The sequence below is a fragment of the Aquila chrysaetos genome, chromosome 3 (assembly GCF_900496995.4).
Source record: "Aquila chrysaetos chrysaetos chromosome 3, bAquChr1.4, whole genome shotgun sequence".
Taxonomy (NCBI): Eukaryota; Metazoa; Chordata; class Aves; order Accipitriformes; family Accipitridae; genus Aquila; species Aquila chrysaetos.
In genome coordinates this window covers 5,534,015-5,556,216 of record NC_044006.1, presented here as the reverse complement: position 1 = coordinate 5,556,216, position 22,202 = coordinate 5,534,015, and the positions used below count along the sequence as shown (strand labels likewise).

General features: G+C 38.9%; 2 protein-coding genes and 1 long non-coding RNA gene across 4 annotated transcripts in view; 1 reads left to right on the top strand and 2 right to left on the bottom strand.

The window, feature by feature from the left end:
• Positions 1–22,202, top strand: part of ZNF831 (zinc finger protein 831) — a 61,210-nt gene that overhangs the window by 8,254 nt on the left and 30,754 nt on the right. The window contains exons 3-4 of one of the 2 annotated variants that reach the window (XR_005932023.1): positions 7,728–7,866; positions 9,541–10,395. The gene's annotated coding sequence lies outside the window, so the exon portion shown is untranslated. Of the gene's footprint in view, positions 1–7,727; positions 7,867–9,540; positions 10,396–22,202 lie in introns of those variants that run through there. The other variant, XM_041122201.1, reaches the window with a different exon arrangement.
• On the bottom strand, positions 2,159–8,464 carry PRELID3B (PRELI domain containing 3B). Its single transcript, XM_030007684.2, has 6 exons — positions 8,264–8,464; positions 7,178–7,346; positions 6,718–6,807; positions 6,046–6,116; positions 5,067–5,169; positions 2,159–4,346 (listed from the first exon to the last, which is right to left on the bottom strand). Exons 1-6 carry the CDS (start codon positions 8,293–8,295, stop codon positions 4,227–4,229), a joined length of 585 nt encoding a protein of 194 aa, XP_029863544.1. The 5' UTR covers positions 8,296–8,464; the 3' UTR covers positions 2,159–4,226.
• On the bottom strand, positions 10,539–22,073 carry LOC115338816. The gene is made up of 5 exons (XR_003922538.2): positions 21,943–22,073; positions 20,663–20,766; positions 19,993–20,081; positions 14,531–19,586; positions 10,539–13,896 (listed from the first exon to the last, which is right to left on the bottom strand). It is a non-coding gene; the product is annotated as an uncharacterized LOC115338816 (long non-coding RNA).

Sequence of the window (22,202 nt, the reverse complement as noted above, 5' to 3'; positions counted from 1 at the left end):
ATCCTTGACTTTAGTCTAAACATTACTTAGCAACAACTGAAAAACATCAGTGTGTTATCAACATTCTTCTTATACTGAACTCAAAAACATAGCACTGTACCAGCTACTAGGAAGACAATTAACTCTATCCTAACTGAAACCAGGACACAAGTACATTAAGCCTTTTTGAAAGTACTTCATTTCTATTGCTGACTGAAGAAAGTGGTATTATTTTAGTGTTCATAAAAACACAAGTCATTTCAGTGTCACAGTAAATGTAGGATTTTGCTTTCTTCCGTGGTAGCAGCTTTCATTTCAGATTGTCAAAAGCAGTACCTTGCAGAACAGAGAGTAGTAGGCAATTAGCAAGGTGCACAAACACAAGTCTTTAACAAGTTTATAGTGCAGATAGATACATGGAAGCTAGACAACCACACACCATTGAAAAAAAATTAAAACCCTATAGATCAGTTCTTCTTAGAATGCCTTGCAGTTAATGTAAAACAAGATAATCCATTATACTGCTGCTTTAGCCATCCTGAGCCTGTTTAAATCAAGAAGTGAAGGACAAGGACAAGGTGGGTGTAATTTACAGTAAAAAAATCTTTACGAAGTTAACACCAAAATCCCACCACTGGTATGGCCAATTCTTACATCAAACCTGAGGAAAAGTAATTTTTGCATTCCTTGTTTCAACTTTTAGATACAAATCAAGTAAGCAGTTTCATTCAGAAGAATCTTTCCATAGGCACCTGGCTATATCCATACAAATATTTGAGAATTCAAGGGCACTGTGCTTAGTAGAACCAGCAGACAATGTAAGTGTTCAGTCTCAACAGAAGAGGGCATTAAGTTTGCGAAGACCTCAACTTCCAGCTACTATAATTTAAACTTCTGGTTTTAAATTAACTGTAACAGGATTTCAAGATCCAACTTGCTTTAGAAGGATGCTTTGGAGACTTGTAGCATGTCCTCCCTTCTGGCAGAAATCCTTAGTAGCTGTGTTGGGAGTACTTAAGGGTCACAGGAACATGAGAAAATAATCCAAAATAATTAAGACAATGAACAGCAAGGAAACCTAATGATCTCTTGGTGAAAACTTCAGAAGGCAGGCAGTGAGAACGAAAAAATTTAACAGTGCCATCTCAAATATTCTCCAGGCCATTGAACTTTGGATCTAAAACTTACTCACTGCTGTTCTATTTCTCTGCAAAGTTAAATGGGTGAATTTGAAGTTTACTGATCTAAGCCTAAATCTGCAGATAAGGTAAAACATGAATCCATTTAGACAAGCTTAAGGAGGTAGGGATCCACCAGGGACCACACCACTGATTTGTTCACATCACATTCTTCCACTTCTGCCCCTTCTGCTCTGTGTCCCCCCCCCCCCCCCCCCCCCTTTTTTTCTTTCTTCCTGGTCCTTCAGTTTTGTCCCTCCAGCTGTAGCTCCTTTCTCTTACCTACCTCCTCCATTCCTTCTAACCACCAGAACCCATAGCTTCTCTGCAGTACCTCAGGTCACACTCACTGCAGTATCGGTGCATTCATCCACAGCACCCTACATTCACTGGAGCATTGCCAGCCATGACATAGCCCTGCAGTGCACTGTGAAGTTGATCCAGAGGGAACATGACTTTAAGTGACTAGCAAAGAAACCATCAGAGTATGTATGCATACTGAGCACAAGGCAGGTATCTACAGCACATAGGTTGTAACTGCTGCACACACAGTCCTCCACTCCCCATCAAAGCCACTTTAGGTGCAGTCTCCTATTGTGAGAATCGGGGGTAAACAGACAAGCTGTTACATGACTTGTACAGACCCAAACATTTTGTTCTCTTCTGCTCTTAACAATAGTGAGCATTAGATTCCACATGCAGAGACGCATTCCTTAACAGGTAAATTGTGGCATACAAATCTCAGTCCAAGTAGATTGAAAATCCTTCCACAGGATCTAGCAAACTGTGAAATCTGGTCACTAGTTAACGTGTCGGAGTTGCAGAAAAGCAGAGTTATTAAGAAACAAAAAAGACCACAGCAGCTGTGAATGTGCATTTTAGGATATGCATTTCAATAAAAGAAGCTACTAACTCCAGAGTATTTCTTCACCTCCCTCATTTTAGATTACTCGCCTAGTAGTTATAAAAATCAAATAGATCAGAAAGTTTCAGCAACTAGCCAGAACTCAGATAAAGTTTTATTTAAAAAGCGCCACATACAGAAAGCCATACTTTGACAGAATGAGAATGCAGGCATATAAATAAAATAGAAGAAAGAAAATCATGATCTGTCAAGAAGTTTTTGAATGCTTGCAAAAATTAAACAGTAAGTTTTTTTCAGTGCAAGGGCAAACTGTGAGTTGAGTTCATATGTGCAGTCCTTAGTGCAGAAAAATTAGGAAAAGAACAAATTGACTTTAAAATACCAAGTGATGCTAATGGCTAAACAAACATTTAAAATGACTTTAAAGCATTGCATTTTTATCAGAAATGATGGTACAGTTTTGCAGAAGTTTCATATACACTTTTTAAATTGAAATGCTATTTCAGTTGTAATAATGTCCTGTAAAAGCATGGCAAACCTCAATGATTTCAATTTAGTAAGGTAGTCTGAAACTGTTTCTTTTTAGAAAAATATTTAGAATAGTTAAATTTTTAAAAGTTATATATATGTATATACACACACCTGTTTTCTTCCTCCTACACAAATCTTACAGAAGAATGTGTTCCCATGTGTTTACCACTTAAAATAAGCTCTGGTTCTCTATATAGCAGACACTGTTCAATAGGCAATTCTGATATAACAGAAACGGCATGCAACATAAAATATGCTGGGACAGGTGACATTACAGTTCTTAAAGGCTAAAAGAGAGTCTTCAAATTACTGGTAAGCTTAGAATCAAAATTCCAGGAAAAGCCTCTGGCACCAAAATACAAGCATCAGCTAATTCAGGGCTATGTCCTTCCATTTTTCCTTCACACTGAAGGAGCCTCATGGGACAGAGAGCCCCTGCTGAAGTCAACAGGACTACCAGCAGACTGGTATACTGTGTAAGGAAGAATGTCACGGTCTAACTTTTAAGTTCCCACAGCTAATGACTGGTGGCAGTACCAAGAATCTACAGCAAGTACCAAGAAACAAACACAAACCGTAGAAAACTTTTTATTCTCAAGGTTTTCATATGAAGAGCCTTGTATTGTAAGCAAATTAGTTCAAAAGGTAAAGGAACTTCCGGAACTTAGAACACTTTAAATTAAAGGACAACACAATGTTCAGTTGATGTAACAGGTTATTTTTGAAGCATGATCAAGTTAATGTGTACATCATTAACATTCGTTAATATTACTTCCTCTTATGTTAAGGTACTGCTTTAGCCAACTTCACAAAAGTTTTTTTTTAGTCCTTTAAATGGTTCTTTGAAATTTTGAAGTTAATGCCTACTATTCTTAGATGCCCTAGCAGCTTGCAAGATTTTAAGGCTCTATACTTGTTGCACCCCTTTATTCAATGGGCTTTTAGAAACAGAGATACTTATTACAGAACTTTAAGATAAAATTTTATTTTAAGTTACTGCATGCCCAGCTCATTAATGTTGCATTTAGGAATAGAATTTAGGTCTTAGTAGATAAGAGACACTTTGTACGTTTTACCTATATTGACTGAAAAACAATTTGAGTACCATGTTAGTTCAGCCAAACAAGTTAAAAAGCTTATAAAAAAATATTTTCTACATTCTTCTGTATTTCAAGCATCAAGTAATAAACTTTCTTTTACACCAAGTTGTATCACACAACTATCAAAAATTAACAAACAGAACAATGCTGGAACAAACCATTCTGCTGAATTTTGGGCTTGGTCCCAAAAGAGGTAGTCCATAAGTCACACAAAAATAAAAATTCCACAGAAGTTAACCTAACATGCCAGTCTCCTCCACCATATGCAGCCTCATCACTAAATGAGGCTATTTCATATATGAAAACATTATAAGTTAGTGTTCATGTAAATACAGGAACTATACTTTAAAATTACTTCTTCAGCTGTAACTGAAATTCGGTCCAGCTGAACCAATATATTAACTAGGCTTTGCGCATCAGCCTCATTAGTAAGAATTCAGCTTTTCTCCAAATTAAATTTGAAACATGCCTAATACACAGGTATGCCTTTAAATAACAAAGGATACATGTATTTAGGTTTGGAGAGAAGCTTCAGATTGTTAAACTTTGTTAGTAATACAGGTATATTTACTATCATTTCTCTACAAATGCTGCTGCTGCCATTGAATTCCTCATGGTTCCTCTTGCTGAAGCTGCGAACTCTTCAATTTCAGCATTCAGTCTATTAATTACCCATTCCAATGCTTCACGGCCCTACAGTTAAAGAGAAGTTTATCAGTGTATAAATCTTAGTAGTAAATAAGTAAATAGGTTAAACCCCGTCTTACTGAAATTACTAATTACACAATAATTGAAAAAGGAAGAAAAGGTACAGAAATACATGCCTCTGTGATATTTTTTGCTTCAATAACCAGAGTACTGCAGGAGTATGTACTGCCTTACATTTCATGAAAAAATTCCTTATGTCAGCAGTGCTCACATTATGAACCACAAAAGACTTTATCCAGATTGTTTTATCATTCTTGAGGCTGAACTCAAGACATCTTTGGATTCCCAGAGGACAGACTCTCAACTAAAACACCACTTCATTACTCCCACATAACTACTTCAGATCTGTCTGGATGTATATCCTTTTTCAACAGTAAAAACTAACAGATGGCATCAAGAGGGCAGCAAAACAGTGACAGCAGCAGACTGTTAAGTGAGTGGAGATGTTTTTTCCAGTGAAGATTCAGAGAGCTTTGCCAATAATAATTTATTATCTCCATTCACAAGAGGAAAAAAAAGAGGAAGTTCAGCAAGCTGAGCATTCAGTCTCCACAGTAAAGGCAGTAGAACTATGCAGACCCTTCCTAAGATTGCCAAAAGAAGCCAAAAAAAAAAAAAGAAAAAAAAAAGAAAAAAAGGAAGATATTTTTATTCCCTTTGTCATTTAGCCAGTGGTCACACATTTTACACAAGGGTCATACTTACTTTATTAGCATTGGAAGAAATTGTGTTTGCCATTAGCCCTTCTAGGTAACTGCTGAGACTGACACCTTTTACAGATATTATTGCTTCTTGTGTCAAAATGGTTCTGAAACAGACAGCAGGAAACTGAATTATTCTGAGTAGTTTAAAAAAATAACACATTGCTGAAAGAAACTCACTCCTCTCCAACAAGTACATTCCCTCATCAGCTTCACTGCAGAACACAGAACGTCTTGCCCCATAAACACAACCCACTTCCACAGTGCTTAACTGCTTTATGCTTTTACTCATAAAACAAAAACCAAGAGTCCCACTAAGTCAAAGTGTCCCTTTGTGGCACTCAACTATTTCCATCTTTAGCACCAGGAAGTTAAGAGTGGAAACAGCAGATTTGGAGTGAAGGTAAACTGGGAAAACAGTATTAAGACATCCCCTTCAACAACAGGGATTTAACATTTCTGACTGTCATGAGAAGAAAAAAACTCTTATGTTAGAAACCCCAGAAAGATCCTTCAGAATTATCACTAGTTCCAGCAGTATAGACTCGGTAAGCTTTAGACTTGCCTTGAAAAAAAACAACAAACCAAACACCAAAACCCAAACCTCCAAAACTATAGACTGAAGGCAGATAAATGTGGCTTCTAGTGGCGGTTCTGTGCTCAGGCTGATGAAGAGATCAGAAATAAGGAGCTGATAACTGAAGATGTATACAAACTCAGTTACAGATACGATGTAGGACAACTCCCTGAAAAGCTGATCTGAATTGGACTCCATCATAGCATGACACTAAGTTTCCTAGTAGTGCTCTGCAGAAGCAATGTCACTAGAGAAAATGACAGTCCATTTAATTCTTTTTTAGACAAGTTACCGTAACAGAGGTGATGTAAACCTCATCTTCTGTTCAAGGGAAACCATGGAAATTTTCAAAGCCAAAGTCTGTAACTACTACTTCAGGGCAATCTCAGAACAAAGAGGTACTTACTTGTCTGGTTCATGAGGGTGTGGTTTATAGACAAGCCTCTCATCTACTGACACGAGGTTTGTGAATGAGATCTGTAGAACATAAGACAAGATTACCCCTTGATAAAAATATTGAAGGAATGTAAATTAAACTGCAGATTCAAAACTAATGCTTATATCCGATTTAAACATTATACTTTTCCTGCAAGAATTAGGGTTGTAGAACAAGGTAGAGAAATTTCCAAGTTCAGCATTTGCTGATCTAGTTCTCTTTCCTTAAGTTTTTGGATCATTTACCAATATAGACTACCACATTTACAAGAATATTTCAACAGTGGTATCAGACAGATGAAGTAGTACAAAGAGCAAAATGTTACATGGTTAGGAAACAGTGACAGTATACACCACATGGCTTTTAAAATTTTTTTCTTAACACCCCCGCTGATGCCCCCAAAACTACTCCTGTCCTGCTCATCAGTATGTTCAGATGCTTTGGTCCTGACAAGTTCCAAAAACCTAGTAGCTCCTTTCTGAAAAACAGAACCGGTCAACTATAAACACATTACTTAAAGGTTTAACTTGTATTGTTCTAATGCAAATTTCAAGTTAATGTCAGGATGATTTTCCTTTTCAAATTTACAAGGTATTATTATAATCTGTAATCTCTTTCAACTGGACCAACACAACTACTTACATTACTGGATTTAAGCTCCATTGTTTTTTTCACTGGGTCAACAACAGAGTGCTCCTGAACATATGTCTTTGTTCTGCACGTGCCAATGAGCTAAAAGACAAGCAAACATACACGGAATTAATTATGCTAACCAACTGTGATTTTTTTAGTGCCTTTAAAAGCCTAATTAGTGGTTACTGTATTGAACAGACACTGAGACAACAGAATTAGGGTTTAGCTTAAAATAAAACTACTCAGTTGAGGTAGATCTCATTTTCAAGATGGACCCAGTCTAAGATCTAGGCAACTTTTGGCTATCAGGAAGTCATTACGTGTACTGTTGTTGAGCTTTCCTGATACATAAATGCTTACGTTTTTAAACCATTAAGGTTATGAAATGATACAGGCCTATTACAACACCTGGTTCACAAGCTTCCCCTCCCTCCGGCACCCTTTTCAAGCTCTGCGATACAATACATACTGATTTCACAATGGAGGGTATTCCCCATTCAGTACTGAGGAGTCTGTGGCTGTGCAACTTCCCACTAGGGTCTACGTGTCTGTCCAGGACATCAACTCCAACCACGCTGGGGTTCATGGGATTTGGGTATTTCTGCATGGCAGCCGTCGTGACCGTTTCCCAGGGGTGACTGCCAAAACAGAATCAAGACACAAAGTTGTACGCCTTTGTTTTTTAACAGGATTTCTATTAACACTGAACACAACACATCAATTGATTTGTATTTTTAAGGCAGTTCAATTTCTAGTTCTAGACCCTACAAATATCCTTCCCTGGAGGAAAACACCCGTTTCAAGGATTGGAGGGTGGTACATGCAAGTTCAGCATACAATACACCTGATTAATCAGGACTCCTGAGTTCAATTAGCTTCTGGCTTATAATGTGATAAGAATGTTTTCCCTGTGACATGATGCTGAAAGATTGCAATTTTTTCCAGTTTCAGTAGCACTAGAGTAATTCATTAAGTTGTTCCTTTCCTCTGACAAGTATTTCCTTCGGATTATTTTTCAGCACAGGTGTTTTGGAGCCCTCGAGCCTCGACAACACGAAGCGACTCAATGCTTTGGTCAGTCCTGCACCCCGCAGGCGAGGACAGCACAAAGACACCCCGTAAGGCGGCCGGCACCGCAGCTGGATCCGCGCCGCGCAGGTACGCCTCCCGGTTCGGTTTGTAGGCGGCTTCCACAGGCTCCCCGGCTGCCTCCCCACAGGAGGCAGTCACCCCACACGCTGCCCGCCCCGCTGGCGGCAGCGGCGGCGCCCGCGTTCCGGTAGCCGGGCTGCACCCCCCAGCAGAGCGGCCTCAGAGCCGGAGAGCGGCGGCAAGGACGCGCAGGGGGAAGGTCAACGGAGGCGAGCGAGCCGCGGCGGCCGGAGCAGGGCTGCGGCGCCGAGCCGGCCCGTGAGGGGGGGGGGGGGGGGGGGATGGCGGGGCCAGACGGCCCAGCGGCGGCGAAGCCCCCTCAGCCGCCGGCCGGAGGAGGAGCGGCCGCCCTCCCCGAGCCAGCCCTGCTTCTCCCCTCACGCCGCCCCCGCGCTGCACTTACTCGAAAACGTGCTCCGAGGTCCAGATCTTCATGGCGGCGGCGGGCACGGAGCGGGAGCGGGGCTGGGGGCGCTGCCGCCACCGCGCTCTCCTCCCACCCCGCCGCTCCGGAGCCAGGCACTGCCGCCGGCCGCCGCTGCGCCTGCGCAGCCAGGAGGGAGCCGCCGTGGGGCGCGGAACGCTGGCCTCCAATCGCCGCCCGGCGCCGCGTTGACGTCAGGGGTCACGCACGCGTGGAAGTCACGCAGAGGAGCCTCGGCCGCTGCGCCCGAGCAGCGGAGGGTGTCACGCGCCTGCCGGGTGGCCCTGCCCGGCGGCGCTCAGTGCGCATGCGCGCGCCGGCGGCGTGGGAGGCGCGCGGCGGGGCCGCTTCCGGTGCCGGTGCGAGAGGCGGCATCTCCTTGTGGGGTTGTTCTCGTCTCACCGAGCACGGCGTTGAAGGGCGACGTCAAGGCAACAGCTGTCACGTTGCTTGAGTTCTTTCCCCCTCCGTGAGTTGAGGTGCGGATAAAGAGTGCGACTGAGTAGCGTCCGTCAACTAAGAACTGAGTTTCAGTTACGTTTGAAACCGTTTCTAGTTATGCGTGTTGTAAGACGCTCATTTCATAAATGCAACCGATTAGCTTTTGAAAGGCTTAATCAGTTAAAGTTGGAATTAATACGCATTTTATACTCACTCAGACCTTCAGGAGCCCTCCTCTTACGGCCTTGGGTAAAATGGGCCAACGTTACAGTTGACTGAGGTTCTACGTATTGCGCCGTTAGGGCACGGTCCGTTTTCGGGGCAAACCGTTACGCGGTTGTCGGTCACCAGAGGGCGCAGAGATCCTCCGAGGCTGGCTGGTGGAACAGGGGCACGTGCTGGGTTGATGGGCGCTGCTCCTTAACTGATGCATGAGCAGTCATACTCATGCCCCACCCAGGGCAGCTTACTGGTGTCCTCAGCCAACTTGTTTTGTAAGTATACTGCCTGGAAGTTATTTTATAACCAACAGTTACAAAACAGCCTTGTTACTTCAGGAGGACCTTCTGTAACAGGCAGGCTGTTCCAGAATGGAAGGGTTTCAACTAACTGTCCCGAACTGTTTCTCTTACTCATCCTTGGAATAAAGCAGAAGTGATTTACAAGACTAATAAAGCCGTAAAAAATCAGTTATAGCAACAAACAAACCCACATGTATTTCGTGGCACATCATCAAGCATTTTCTACTAAAATCCTCACAATAACCATGTTGAAAGTGCCTTGAGTTGTGCAGAAATTGTTTTTTTTTCAAACAGGGAGACAGCAGGACAGCATTTCATGGACACAACTCTCAACCAGTAAGTGACTGTTACTTGCTCATAACTGCACAGTAATAGCCTCACTGGAAAAGGTTGAGAGGCAAACTTCCCAGAAACAGGTTACTTTACTTTCTGCAGTGCCAGAAGTCCTAGCCAGTCTGTGCAAAGACTCAGATTCAGTAAATATTCCCATGCATTCTTGTTGTTCGCACTGAACATCAAATACAGAAGCTATTATACAGAGAAGCTACTGTTTGATGATAAACTACCAGATTCGGTCAGTAGCAAATAAGTACCTAAGTGAGAGCTGTTAAGAGAATAAATTTTTGCTGGAGAGACCTATCTTGATCTTATTTTTCCTGACTCTTCCACCTCATGGGACTATTCCTAAACATTGTTAACATGCTAGTAATCTACCATAGTGTACAAAGTTATTTCTGGAAGATTGCAAGTCAGTTCTAAATCCACTGTAGTCTTAATACCCACTGAGTGATTTCTGCAACTGGAGAATTTTGCAAAGGATGTTAAAAATGCTAAGCATTTTGAGAGGTCTCAGAAGGCAATACATAGTTGTGGAGGATGGTGACCCTTAAACAGACATTGGCAATTCAGCAGATACAGATCTCCTATCCATTAGGCTACCTGTAGCCTCTCCTCAGTTTTTTCTGTAAAAGAAATGTTAACTACTGGAAGCAAAGCAAAATGACATCTCCGAGAAGGAAGCATGCCAACATGCGGTGCAGATTAGGAGGTAGCTCTCAACAGTTCTTGCTCATATAAACTTCAGTTCATTTTAACAGGAGTTTAGTTCAAGTAAGTTTCAGTATTTGAGTGATATCACGGGCTGAACTCCTAATAAACCTGACTTTTAAAAGGAATAATAAAATTATAAATAATAAAGCCAGGCTTTAGAAAATAAAATGCTCATTTGTAACTGCAGAGGAAAAAGTTGCACATCCTAAACATTAGAATTCTTCACGTTGGTGATGTTGCATCTTGAGAATATTGTGTCCATTTTTATGACCAAGAATTTAATACTGTAAAATTCTATATCTTTTCCCCTATACGTTGACAGTATCTGTCTAATAATTGAAATAAAAGAAAACATTCTTTCAGTTAAGTCTGTCCAGTCCCAGGTACTACCAAGATGATGATTAAGGACCATAATGGACATCTACAAAAGAATATAAAAATCTGTGGAAACCCATGGTGAGATTACTTAGTTCGTATATATCTTTCAGGGGCTGTTTGCTTATGACTCTGCTAAATGCAACTGATGCATGAAATGGTCCTTGTGATTATATGCTTCATACAGATTTTGGCAGAGCAATCTCCTTGGCATGACTAAGAAAGACTTGAAATTGTTCTCGGAATTGTGTATGAAAGTGCTCTAAGGTCTCAATGAACACAAGGCATTATGATTTTGTATTTTCAGACCCATGTTTGCCAGCAGGGAGGTGTGAGCTGGCCCCTTTAAGCAGCCTCATAAAATATCCATTATTTTGACTGAAAAGCATAAATGTCAGGAAATACCTCACAAACTAAAAGTCACTTTATCTCCAGCATTAGGTCCAGATCATTGATGCACTCCATAACGGCTACCAAAACCCCAGATTGTCAAAGCCACTCAGGCTTAGACAATTATGGTTTTAGCTTTCTGTAAGAAAAATGCAGGTATTCTGTCACACTTAGAAAAGCAAACACCATCCTGGTTCAAAGCCCTAATCCCAGAGGTCAACTAGACTACTCTCCAGTACAAAATATCACTAAATTCTAAACTGAAAAGGGTTTGGTGACAGTGGCAGTGATTCAAGCTGCAGTTCTGAATGAAATGAGTGCTGGTCAGAAGTGGCATTCATAATGGATCACCACAACCAAATTTTACAGTGGTTAGACTGCAGATGACTGATACAGTGAAGAGTAATGGGGAAAGTTCTGTATTAACTGCTGCACTTCCTTGCAATAGGCAGGATATGAGCTCTAGTTGCTTACCCTGCTTCATGTATCACAACACTTCACAGTTTTCAGATTACAACTGAGGCAAGTTTACTATTTCATACACTTAAGAAAAATGTATTTGGTCATATATTTTTTCCCCTGTCACATTCTGAAATATAGCTAACACTACAATAATACTGCACCGGTTCCTTGATCCGAAATTAAAAGTTCTGATGTGTGTGAAATACTGGTATTCGCATGCAGTATTAATGAAAACCATTCAAAGGTCTTGCTTTTTTCCTGAGCTGGAGAAACAAGTTCCCACTCCCTTTGTCAGTCTGGCAGTTGTACTGGCAGAAAACTGACATTATCGATGTTTTCTTTTCCAGACATACCTCTTCAATGACTTTCATTATACAATTCTTAATGACTACCCCACCTATAAACACTCTTTCACCATCAGCAGTCAATTCAGTATATAAGGCTGTTAGTGCTTCACTCTATTTTCCTGTATGTACTTCTTAATAAAGCTTTGTTAGATAACAAAGCTCTCTTTTCAGTGCTTCCAGAGTCAGCTCTTTAATGCCATGCAAGTCATTATACATCTCTCTATGAAAAGGTCACCTCAAAATGTACTTTTAATAAGCAAATATCCTTCTTTTCAGAAAGAAAGCACAGAAATATCTCAATGTAGGGTAGTACCAACTCCTCTAGTTCTTGCTCATACTTTAATAGGGGTTTTGTTCAAGTAATTTTGATCCTTCCAGATTTCTGATTAGTACCAAAAGGAGTCACTAATGGGGAAATGCCACTGCTACGCAATGTATCACATCACAACATAGTGTGAGTCGCAAATGAGTTTACATGATGATACATTAACTAGGTCAGGACAGAGCTCAAACTGTATCATGGATTAGCATTCAGATGCTTCAGTGCATCTCTTTATCTCTTCAGAGAAACATAGATGGAATAAAAATATTTCCTCTTCAATACTGAAAATGTGGTTTTATTGAAATAACCAGCATTCTTTACCAGTTTTTTCTCCACTGCTGATGTTGAGTCCTAAGAGCTGCTTCCCTCTGCTTCAGCAAGCTGGTTTCCACTCCAAAACCTTTCACCTTCCTTCTTCATAACTAATGTAGTCCCAAATTCCTTGTCACAGCTGGGGTCTGGACTCATCATTTGACCCAGGGCAGACGGAAAGGACAGGAATGCAGCAAACAGCATTTAAGACCACTGAGCTCTATACTATCTTAAAGCTACCTGCCTCAGTCAAAGTAGACACATTGCCAAACTACACTCTATACAACTGATTTCTCAACTTTTGTCAAAGCTGTTTAAGCTGGCTGGAACAGATGCCATCTGAGGTCAATTACTCCCATTCTCGAGCTGCTACTCATGTTGCTCCAGAACAGCTATTCATATCGCCAGGATGAGCGCTGTAAGGGAACAATGAAGCTGAATTTCTGTTTTCTGCACTGTGAACCATAAATGGAACTGAAAAATCACAGAAAGGCCATGCTAGTATTGCAGAGGAGGAAGTGAGGTTGCAAGACAAGTGGTCAGGGCTGATTAAGCCAATGCTGTATACCCCCCAAGAATGCCTACTGAAATCATAGCTTGGTTTTAGCTAGACTTTCAACAGTTTTCTAACTGCAGCGCATTTGTTCTTCATCTACTAACACTGACTTGGTATTTGTTAGTATTGTGCAATTTGGTTCAAGCCAATGTAAAACACAGATCACTGTAAGACAATCAAATGCCTGTATTTGCTTCTATTCTTTACCAGTCAACCCGGAGAGTCTTTTTTTCTTTTTTTTTATCCTTTAGTATTTGGGGCTATTCCTCCCTCAATTTGAAGAAAAATTAGATTATAGAAATAGCCGACAAATCCCTTTCCCCTCATCCCCTGTGTTCTGGTGAAAATGGCTGTTAAGTTGCATATGAAATGCAGATAAAAATTTTTACAGATTATTATTTTCTATCCTGAGACTAATTACCTGTCATCCCTAAGAACGGATGAAATAGCAGTAACCATATCAACTTTCAGAGAAAAGTTGCAGGTATATATATTTTTATTCAGAAGTAAGGTTGAATCGATTAATGCCTTCTGTGTGGAAAAAACCGCAAGAGGGGGCTAGATTTCCTTGAGGTTCTCCACGTGAAGACTTGGTGCTTACTCCATCAGAGGGAAAGGACTCGTACTTACCGTCTCATGAGCGAACTCACCTCGAAGTATCCACATCTCTAAGCATTGCCATATGAATGAGGACAAGATCCCCACTCTGATTCTGGGTCCCTGCAGCAACCACTCTCAAAGGGCTGCCCACTCCTAAATCCAGAGCATATTTTTCTGCAGAAAGAAATTGTTCCCCTGCTCCCATGTTAAAATGTGATCTAGACAGAAATTCCTTGCTGGAAATAAATCGGAAAGATACATTCAGGCCCTTTTTCTCAGTACTTCAAAAATATTAATGAAAACTCAACATAAAAGCAATGAAACATCCAATAATAACAATAACAGTGATAATAATAATTAACGGTCCCTTTTATGTCCTCTAGTTAAGCCTGGTTAATTCGTCAGAAACTTAAACCTACCAAAAAGACTTGACTTACTGCTGGACCAGTTTACTGATACTACTGGCTGCTCAGCTGCATGACTTCAGCAGCAGAAAAATGGAGGAAACAGGAATGTATGGCCACAAATAGTCCTTTTGACAATAGCATGATCTTAGACCAGTTTAAATCATTTCTGAAAGTATAATCTAAGTGGCCCTGCACGTATCCACCATAGTATTTTACACCACAGGAAGGTGCTACCCCTCCAACATGCTAGTGATCTATACTCATCTTCTGCTAGTGAAAGGATAAAAGGGACTGTAATTGGCAATCTGATCTCTGACATAGGTAACCTACAATGAATAATAAACATATACATCCAAAAATCCATTGCTTCTGCCAGTGTCTTCCCAAAAGGACTGAAAAACCCCAGAAGTTTTCAGATAACATCTATATAAATAACAATCTTCTAGCATCTTTGTATGCTCACCTTCAACATTTGCCTTCATCACAAGGACAAGTGAAATATAGGCAGCAGGAATCCTGTGAGACTCTGAAGATTCAGAACATGTGGTTGCCTAGCCAGAAAGTTTCCAAATCACTTTTTTATGCCAGGAATTTAAATCACATGTAAACCTATGGAATGGAAATAAAGGACAGAGAAGTCAATTGCTCATGGGGCAATATCAAACCCCGACTTGTACACTTTGATTCTAGGTACTATTGCTCATGTACACATCTTATTGCAGAAATGAAATGCAGCGAGTGCAAACCACACCACAGAAGTTTGTCTCAGACAGCTTGTCTTGTCTTTGGGGGAAAAAATATGACAGAAAAGGCAGAGTGTATAATGAGAATTATTTATTCCCAGCTGCCATATTCTATTTTCTGTATCATAAAAAAGGGGAGATGTACTTTCTTCCTTCTTATGACTAAAAACAATAAGGTACTAACTCTTTTCCACAGATTTATATGTAGATTCAGAATGTTTTCCAATACTGATTGCATAAAAGGATTCTTGCTGGAGTTTCTTAATATGTATTATATATATTATTTTTCTACTGCTTAAATCTTTCATATATAGGTATGCATGCACAACTGTTGTACAAAGGCCGTAGTCAAAAAGTGCTGCTGTTCTCTAGCATGGTGATACAGGGAGCTAAAAAAAAAGGGATGCAATTTCATAACAGTACTATTGCAAATCTATTTCCTGTTTCAAAATTATGGTAATTTCCTTCTCAGACACTTTTAAAACAGCCTGGCTCCCAAAATAATTGCTAAGGTCTAAAATAACATAGGATCTTTCGAAAGCCATCTGAGATTTGTTTGTGGGAAGGAGGTCTCCATACTGGTGTTTCCATGTACTCAATAAAGCAGTCAAGTTACTAACTCATCAACATTATTTACCAGGTTGCATAAATTACTTCAACACTGGACAATTACGTGAATGTGGTTTGGTCACGTTTTGCTGACAGCCAATGAATCCCTCACTAAGGGTGACAGCAGATGAACGGAACAGCAGCATATCCTTCTCTCACAAGGCTGCAGATCTGTCTGTCAACTTTTTATCATCCACAATGATTGGCTGCATTTTGGATAGGTACCTGCCCTACAGAAAAGGCAGTGACTTGCAGAAGTAAGTCACACATGCTTCAATTGCTCAGTTTTTACACGCTAACACATTTACTCTGCTCACTATCTATACAAAGATTTGCATACACCAATCACAGGACTTTACTGTCTATGCCAGTAAGTTTGCATCAAGAAACCTAGAAGGGGTAAAAATTACATCTAATAAACTCACAAATATTTATTAATGCAAATTTAGGTGTCAAGAACCTGCTATGACAAATATTATAAATTCCAGAAAATCAACAGATGGGTAATTTTCAGCAAATAGTTTTAAAAATGTAGCTTTAAAAGTGTATGTGGTAAGTATGTAGCTACTAGGAAGAGGGAAATTTTGAATAACTGATAACATAGCAGTACTTCAAAAAGTATTTTGAAAATGTAATGAGGCAGAAAGTTGTAATTATTTCAGTGAATGAGTAGTGTCAATGGTCTTACATTATCCATGCTAAAAAGCATTCAGAGCATCTTAATTAGGTTTGTAATCATAGATGAAAAATGCAGCTACTTTCTCTCCCTTGTATGATCTTTTTGTTCTTTGTAATCATAAAACTAAAATAATATTCAACCTTGTTTAGCATGAGGGTGACCTCATCCACTGCTAAAAAGCAGGCAAAACCATTTTGCCATTTCATTCGAACAGATATCTGAATCTTCTCTATCCAGTCAAAAAAGAGCCAGTGCTACCAAGGTGATACTTTTAAACAATATTTCTGAAGCAGTCAACTTGAATGCATTGTTTGCTAATTGTTTTTAAAGAAACATCAGTATTTTTTTCTATTCATAAACATCTGATTCCTGCACCAAAGGACTGTCTTAAGCTAAAATAAACACCACTCACAGTCAGTGGAATATGCTGGATTACATGTGTTGTCTATGTATTCCACTCTCTATACATGATGCCTCACATATACAAGAACAGTCTTTTAGACTTCAATTCCCAGAAGTCCTCATCTATGATGAAGTAGCTTTTCTTACCTTTGCAGATACTTGTCATCACATGTGCAATTCTACTACATAACTTTCAGTGTCATGATTTAGATAAAGCATGTACGATGTCTCAGGTAAAGGCAGACTGAGATTTCAAGACAGAAAAACCTGAGAAAAATCCAGAGTGCAAGCTTCTACTATAGTATACTGGTGTAGACCTATGCCTTGAATGTCAGATAAGAGCTTTCGGTACTTTAACTATGGAAATAGTGAAGTATGCCTAGGATAGCATTCATAGAATGTAATTTAGTAGGCTCTTAGCAGAAGGTGATGCATATTTCAAAAAGATTTAAAGTAGTCTCCGGTTGAAGAGAGGACGGCCTCTTCGACTTGACCATGGAATTTACTTTCTTGGAGCAGCTCTGAAAGGCAGAGTTGCAGTCAGAAACTGTATGTGAAAGAGATGTATAGAAGATGATAAACTTTCCATCAGATTCTACCCTGGATCTCCGTACTACCCATCCTCTATGGAATGACACACCCCAGAGAACACCTTTTTAAATTTATAGGATATTCTGACTGAATGTCACAGGATCAGTAAGCAAATTTATTTACTATTCCACTCACACTTGAAGTCATTCCTAACAAGTAAAAATTGGAAAATTTGTGATAAGATTTTCAGAAACCTGTGGCCATCTGACTGTGAAATAATAGCATGGTATATGAACTGCTAATTGATGATATTGCTACACTGCTGCTAAGGCACACTCATTTTTAGTTAATTGAAGCTAAGAACATCCAGAAGAGATTGCGTTTTTGTTACCTAGCATTTAATGTCTCTCCCTTCCCCAAATAACCCCCACACCTTGAAAAAAACCCCCAAACTCTACCAACATCCTCCCCCTGCCAAAAAAAAAAAAAAAAAATCAAACCCAGACATTATCTTTGCTTCAGAACATTTAGTTTAAGTTAGGGTATATTAAAAATGTGCATTTAATAGAATGATCTGGCACTAGCACTGGAATAAACATTTGATTTTCAGATCCCTTTTATTTTATTGTTCTGCCATAAAATGTTCTAAGAGGCTTAAAGCTGCACACCTTCAGAGTACTTTTGTCTCATATGCAAAAGTGGCCAAATACCTTCCTTATCAAGCATGTGATATATCTACTGCAGTTGTGAAACATATTGTCTACACTAACTAGGCTCTAATACTGTTTATATAATTTGAATGCAAATAATTCCTTTTCTTACTAGCTTTCTCCCCCATCTGACAATATACAAAATGTAAAAAATAAATGTACATGCGATCACACTCACCTGGCCATCTCATTGCCTCATCATTAGCATACTGGCTACCTTTAAGGTTAGGTCTTCCACCCGCTATCTGTGGTGTTTTGGTTTAACATATTCAAATTGCCATAGTGAAGTGATATACCATATTACATAGGTGCACTTGTATTTATGTTTTGCAGCAGAGGTGTTAAACAGGTAGTACATGGCCCTTAAATGGCCTTTGGCTAGGGAATGATTTTGTTTCAATTTAAAAACTGACTCAAAATTTGTAACAAGGTATGTGCTGTATGACTTGTTAGAACCATGAATTTTTACTTTTTTTTTTTTTTTAAATTGTTCAATTTCCTTGGCTTCCATAGTTCAGGGAGTTTGATTATGGCTATACAAACAGTTCCATCTTTTCCATGTCATTAGTGGCAGCAGCAGCTGCCACCGGGTGTTTGACTTAAGTGCAGATACACGATGGTGTACACTTCATGGATGCAAAATGACTATGCTGTTGTCTGGGAAACAGTCTCTTAAACTCTGCATAATATGACAGTTACCAGCCAGATAATGTTTTTTCTTGCAAGCATCACAAATGTGCATGTGATCAAGTAGGCAGATGATAATCACATGTTATCACCCACAACTCATGAGCAAGCACAGCAACAGCACAATTAAAGACAAAACCACATATTTTAAAGTACTTTGAAATTGCTGATGATTTGTGTTGTTTGGAAATAATCATGCTTCTCCCCTACATCTGATCCTTGTTTAATTTTAAAGACGACAAGATTTCTTATAAAAACACCATGCTATCAAACATTTGTTGAATGCAACTTTCTAATGCAAAACTTTGAAGAACCAGCAATGACAGGTAGTGGTCCTAACATATTACATGTTACATCACAAACATAACACATGGTCTTCAAACCTTGCTCCTGTATCCAAATTTATATAAAGCTCTTTGTTTCAGAAATCTTGTACTCAATCAGCTACCCTTTGACATAGAAACTGCAACCTGGAAATAAAAGTTGAGAATTCTTTATACACAAACTACTGCATGAAAGTGGCTACTTAATCATCAGTGCTGACTTCTTAACTATCACAGAGACAATTATCAGATCAATTATAAATTAAACAGTCTTGAGACACCTCTAGCTTACATCTGTCAGTGGCTGACCACAGAGCTATGATGAAGGCAAGCCATTAAATCATTTTTGTTCAAGGTTTTGTGGGCCAGAGAAGAGGTAGATCCTGGATTTAAGTCTATTTATGCTGTCCTTAATACTGGGATTGTATTTGTTACCTCTTTGGGAGAGGGAGGATCCAGTCTCAGCAATCAAGAGCACAAGACCTCATCTCTGGGACTACAGTCCTTGGATCTTTACTAGTAACAGCAACTTAAGGCTCAGTCCCAGCCTTCTCAGCTGGGCTTGACAGCAGGAATTCCCAACTCCAAGCTGAGAAGACATTCTGGTGTGTGGATGGAACTGACAATCCACAGAGAACCAGCGAAACTGAAAGTAAAAATTGCACGAGAACCCTTCTCCTTCTGGGGATGAGGCACTCCAACAGTTTAAAAGTTTTGATATCTTATCAGGCCAGTGGTAGGTTCCTGCTTGTAGCTTCACCGAAAATACATATCTTTTCCAAGTAGTCTTCTGAGGGTTTTTAATAAGTTTATTTCATCCAACCTAAGGGATACACTATAAAAGAAAAACAAATTAAAAAACTATTAATCAAATAGAGTTTAAGATGGAAACATAATGCAAGTATCTTCTATGCAAGTAAAGCAATAGAATACTCTTCATGTACAGTTGGGACAAAAGTATTTCTTTCTAATAAACATTTTAAACTAATAAACAGTTTCCATAAAATCTTCATTGCTGTAAGAATAATAGATTTCCATTTAGGAAAAATCAAAATCAAAGGCAACAAGATGGTGTGATCAAAATTAAGTGGCAGAGTCCAGCTAAATAAAATGCCTGAATCCGCACTGTACTGTAACCACCATCTGACACTTACTACAGGCTATGGATGGTTTTTTATACACTTAACTGTGAAATATTATAGCACTTAAGGAAAATGAAAGGAATATGTGGGAAAACTTACAAACTTAGAAGTCCTGCGAAAGAACTCCACTACATTCTCTAGAACTGTCCTGATCCAAAGCCAAACACATTTCATAGGCTTGTACAATCCTGGTACATACAGAATAAGAAAATTTGAGTAAAATTTATGCAACAACTTAGAAATGATCTAAGAATTTAATAAGTATTACAAGAACATACGAGCGGTTAAAAATACCTTTACAGAACAATACTTGAAGCATTGTACTTTGTGAAGAATACCAAGTTAGTGTCATCACAGCCTTAACTCCTACCTGTGCATGTAGTATACCTGCAAAATCATACACTTGTTTTTCTCCATACTGTTACATCTTGCTCTGTACCAAGGACGGAGAGTGCTCATTGCACACGACAGTTCTCAGATATGGAATTTGGGCATGGAAACTCGGACTCTTCTAGGTCTTCCCCCATTATTATTATTGTTAATTTGTGCAGCTTCATTAGTGATGATTAACTAGTTAGAGAGCACTTTGGGAGACAAAAGCTTTTTCGTCATCATACTACCTACACTTAATGCGATGCTGAAACTAAGCTGTATACTAAGCTGTCTGCAACTTAGGTGTTTCAGCAAAAGCAATAATTAGAGGAATAAACAACATGTATAAATGAAAAAAAATGTTAAATTCAAAGCACTGAGAAAGCATCAAACTTACCTAGTATGATTAAGCCAACTTGGATTAGTGCCATCCATCTCTTCAGGATATATATATGTTCTCTGTTGTGTGTGTATAGAGTCAAAAACATTAACAGCCACAAACTGAAATTAAAAATATTTTTAAAAGGAATAAATATTTGCAAAAAGTAGTTTTAACAACTTAAAACTACTAGTCTTCTCACAAAACCATTTGAAATGTAATTTTTTGTATCTAGTTCTTGCATAGTGTACATTAAAGCACTTTCTTACTAGCTGCCTCAGTTAATTTTTTTCTCTAAATTTGAGTAATTTAAGAACTACTTCAAGTTGCTGCACAAGTAAATAATATTTATATAATTTCTACTGCACTAAATCAATAGGATATGCATTGTTTTTCCAGCAGGTTTGTGATTAATAAGATGGCAAAATTGGAGTTTGACCTTCTTGGTTAGTGTCAATGTATGGTTTTCATGCTCAGAAATAAGAATAGTTTTTATATACGCTTGCTAGCGGTGACAAATTCTGAGCATACAGCAGCTCTCTGAAATACACAAAATACTGTAAATCAGTAATTATTAGAAATCAAGGTCTATAAAAAGGTAACATGAAGAGTATAGGAGCTACAACAGTTTTTCTTTTTAATCAAAATATGCATACTATGTATCTTCTAAGTAAGGAGCTCCAAAATGTACAGTGGTATAAGTATCATAGGAACAGAAAAAACAAATACTGTCTGAACAGCTGAACACTCCCCTGAGCATATGGACTCAAGCAGGGACTGATGCTGCCAGATACATTAGCAATGAACACAGCAGGCAAGGCGAGTTCTAAGTAAAACTATGATATTAATAAAAAAACCTCCACAAAGCTTCATTAAACACAGAACTTGGAGACAACCCAGTATCAGAAGCAACTAAAACTTATTTAATTTGGTTACTCCAAAATCAGTGTTTGTTCCTTTTATAAATGTGTATTTCATTGTGTCGCCTATATCTTAATCCTTGCTGATATACTTAAAATTAGAGGAGAATTTTCAAAACCATATGAACACTCATACAAGGGATCTGCATGGATGTAAACAAAAGTCAACTACAATTACCTGTAAGAAAGACCCTTCTTTAGAAAAGTGATGGTGAATATTCTTTTTAGTTCAATAATTATTAATCTGATTATTTAAATAATTGTGAGGATCAAAAACATGAAAAAAATGTCTGCAGAATTAGGACTTAGGCAAACCTCAGATGTTGAATCTCTTCTGTGATCACTTAGAAAAGACTTTCTTCAAAAAGTAATTCCTACCTCATCCGCTTGTAGGCTTTTTCTTAAGGTCTATATTGAGAGTATGGTATGTTATCTGTTTTTCAATTACTATATTTTGTTGTTGCCTCTTGGAGAATCTAGGCAGCACGGGCATGCATTCTAAATCCTGAAATACTAAAAAATAAGTACCAGAGAATCTGTTTTCTGAAAAACATGGCTATAAATGGAGAGAAGGAGAACAACTGTTAGCCTCACTAAAACACAATTTTTGGAAGATGAACAAAATGGGATTATACCTG

Bases quoted from the DNA above. Each gene is read 5' to 3' on its own strand.
- PRELID3B (XM_030007684.2), bottom strand. From the start codon at position 8,295: ATGAAGATCTGGACCTCGGAGCACGTTTTCGA. The intron at 7,347-8,263 runs GTAAGTGCAGCG...CTGTTTTGGCAG, and splicing joins ACCTCGGAGCACGTTTTCGA to TCACCCCTGGGAAACGGTCA. The intron at 4,347-5,066 runs GTAAGTATGACC...CTTTAACTGTAG, and splicing joins TTTCTTCCAATGCTAATAAA to GGCCGTGAAGCATTGGAATG.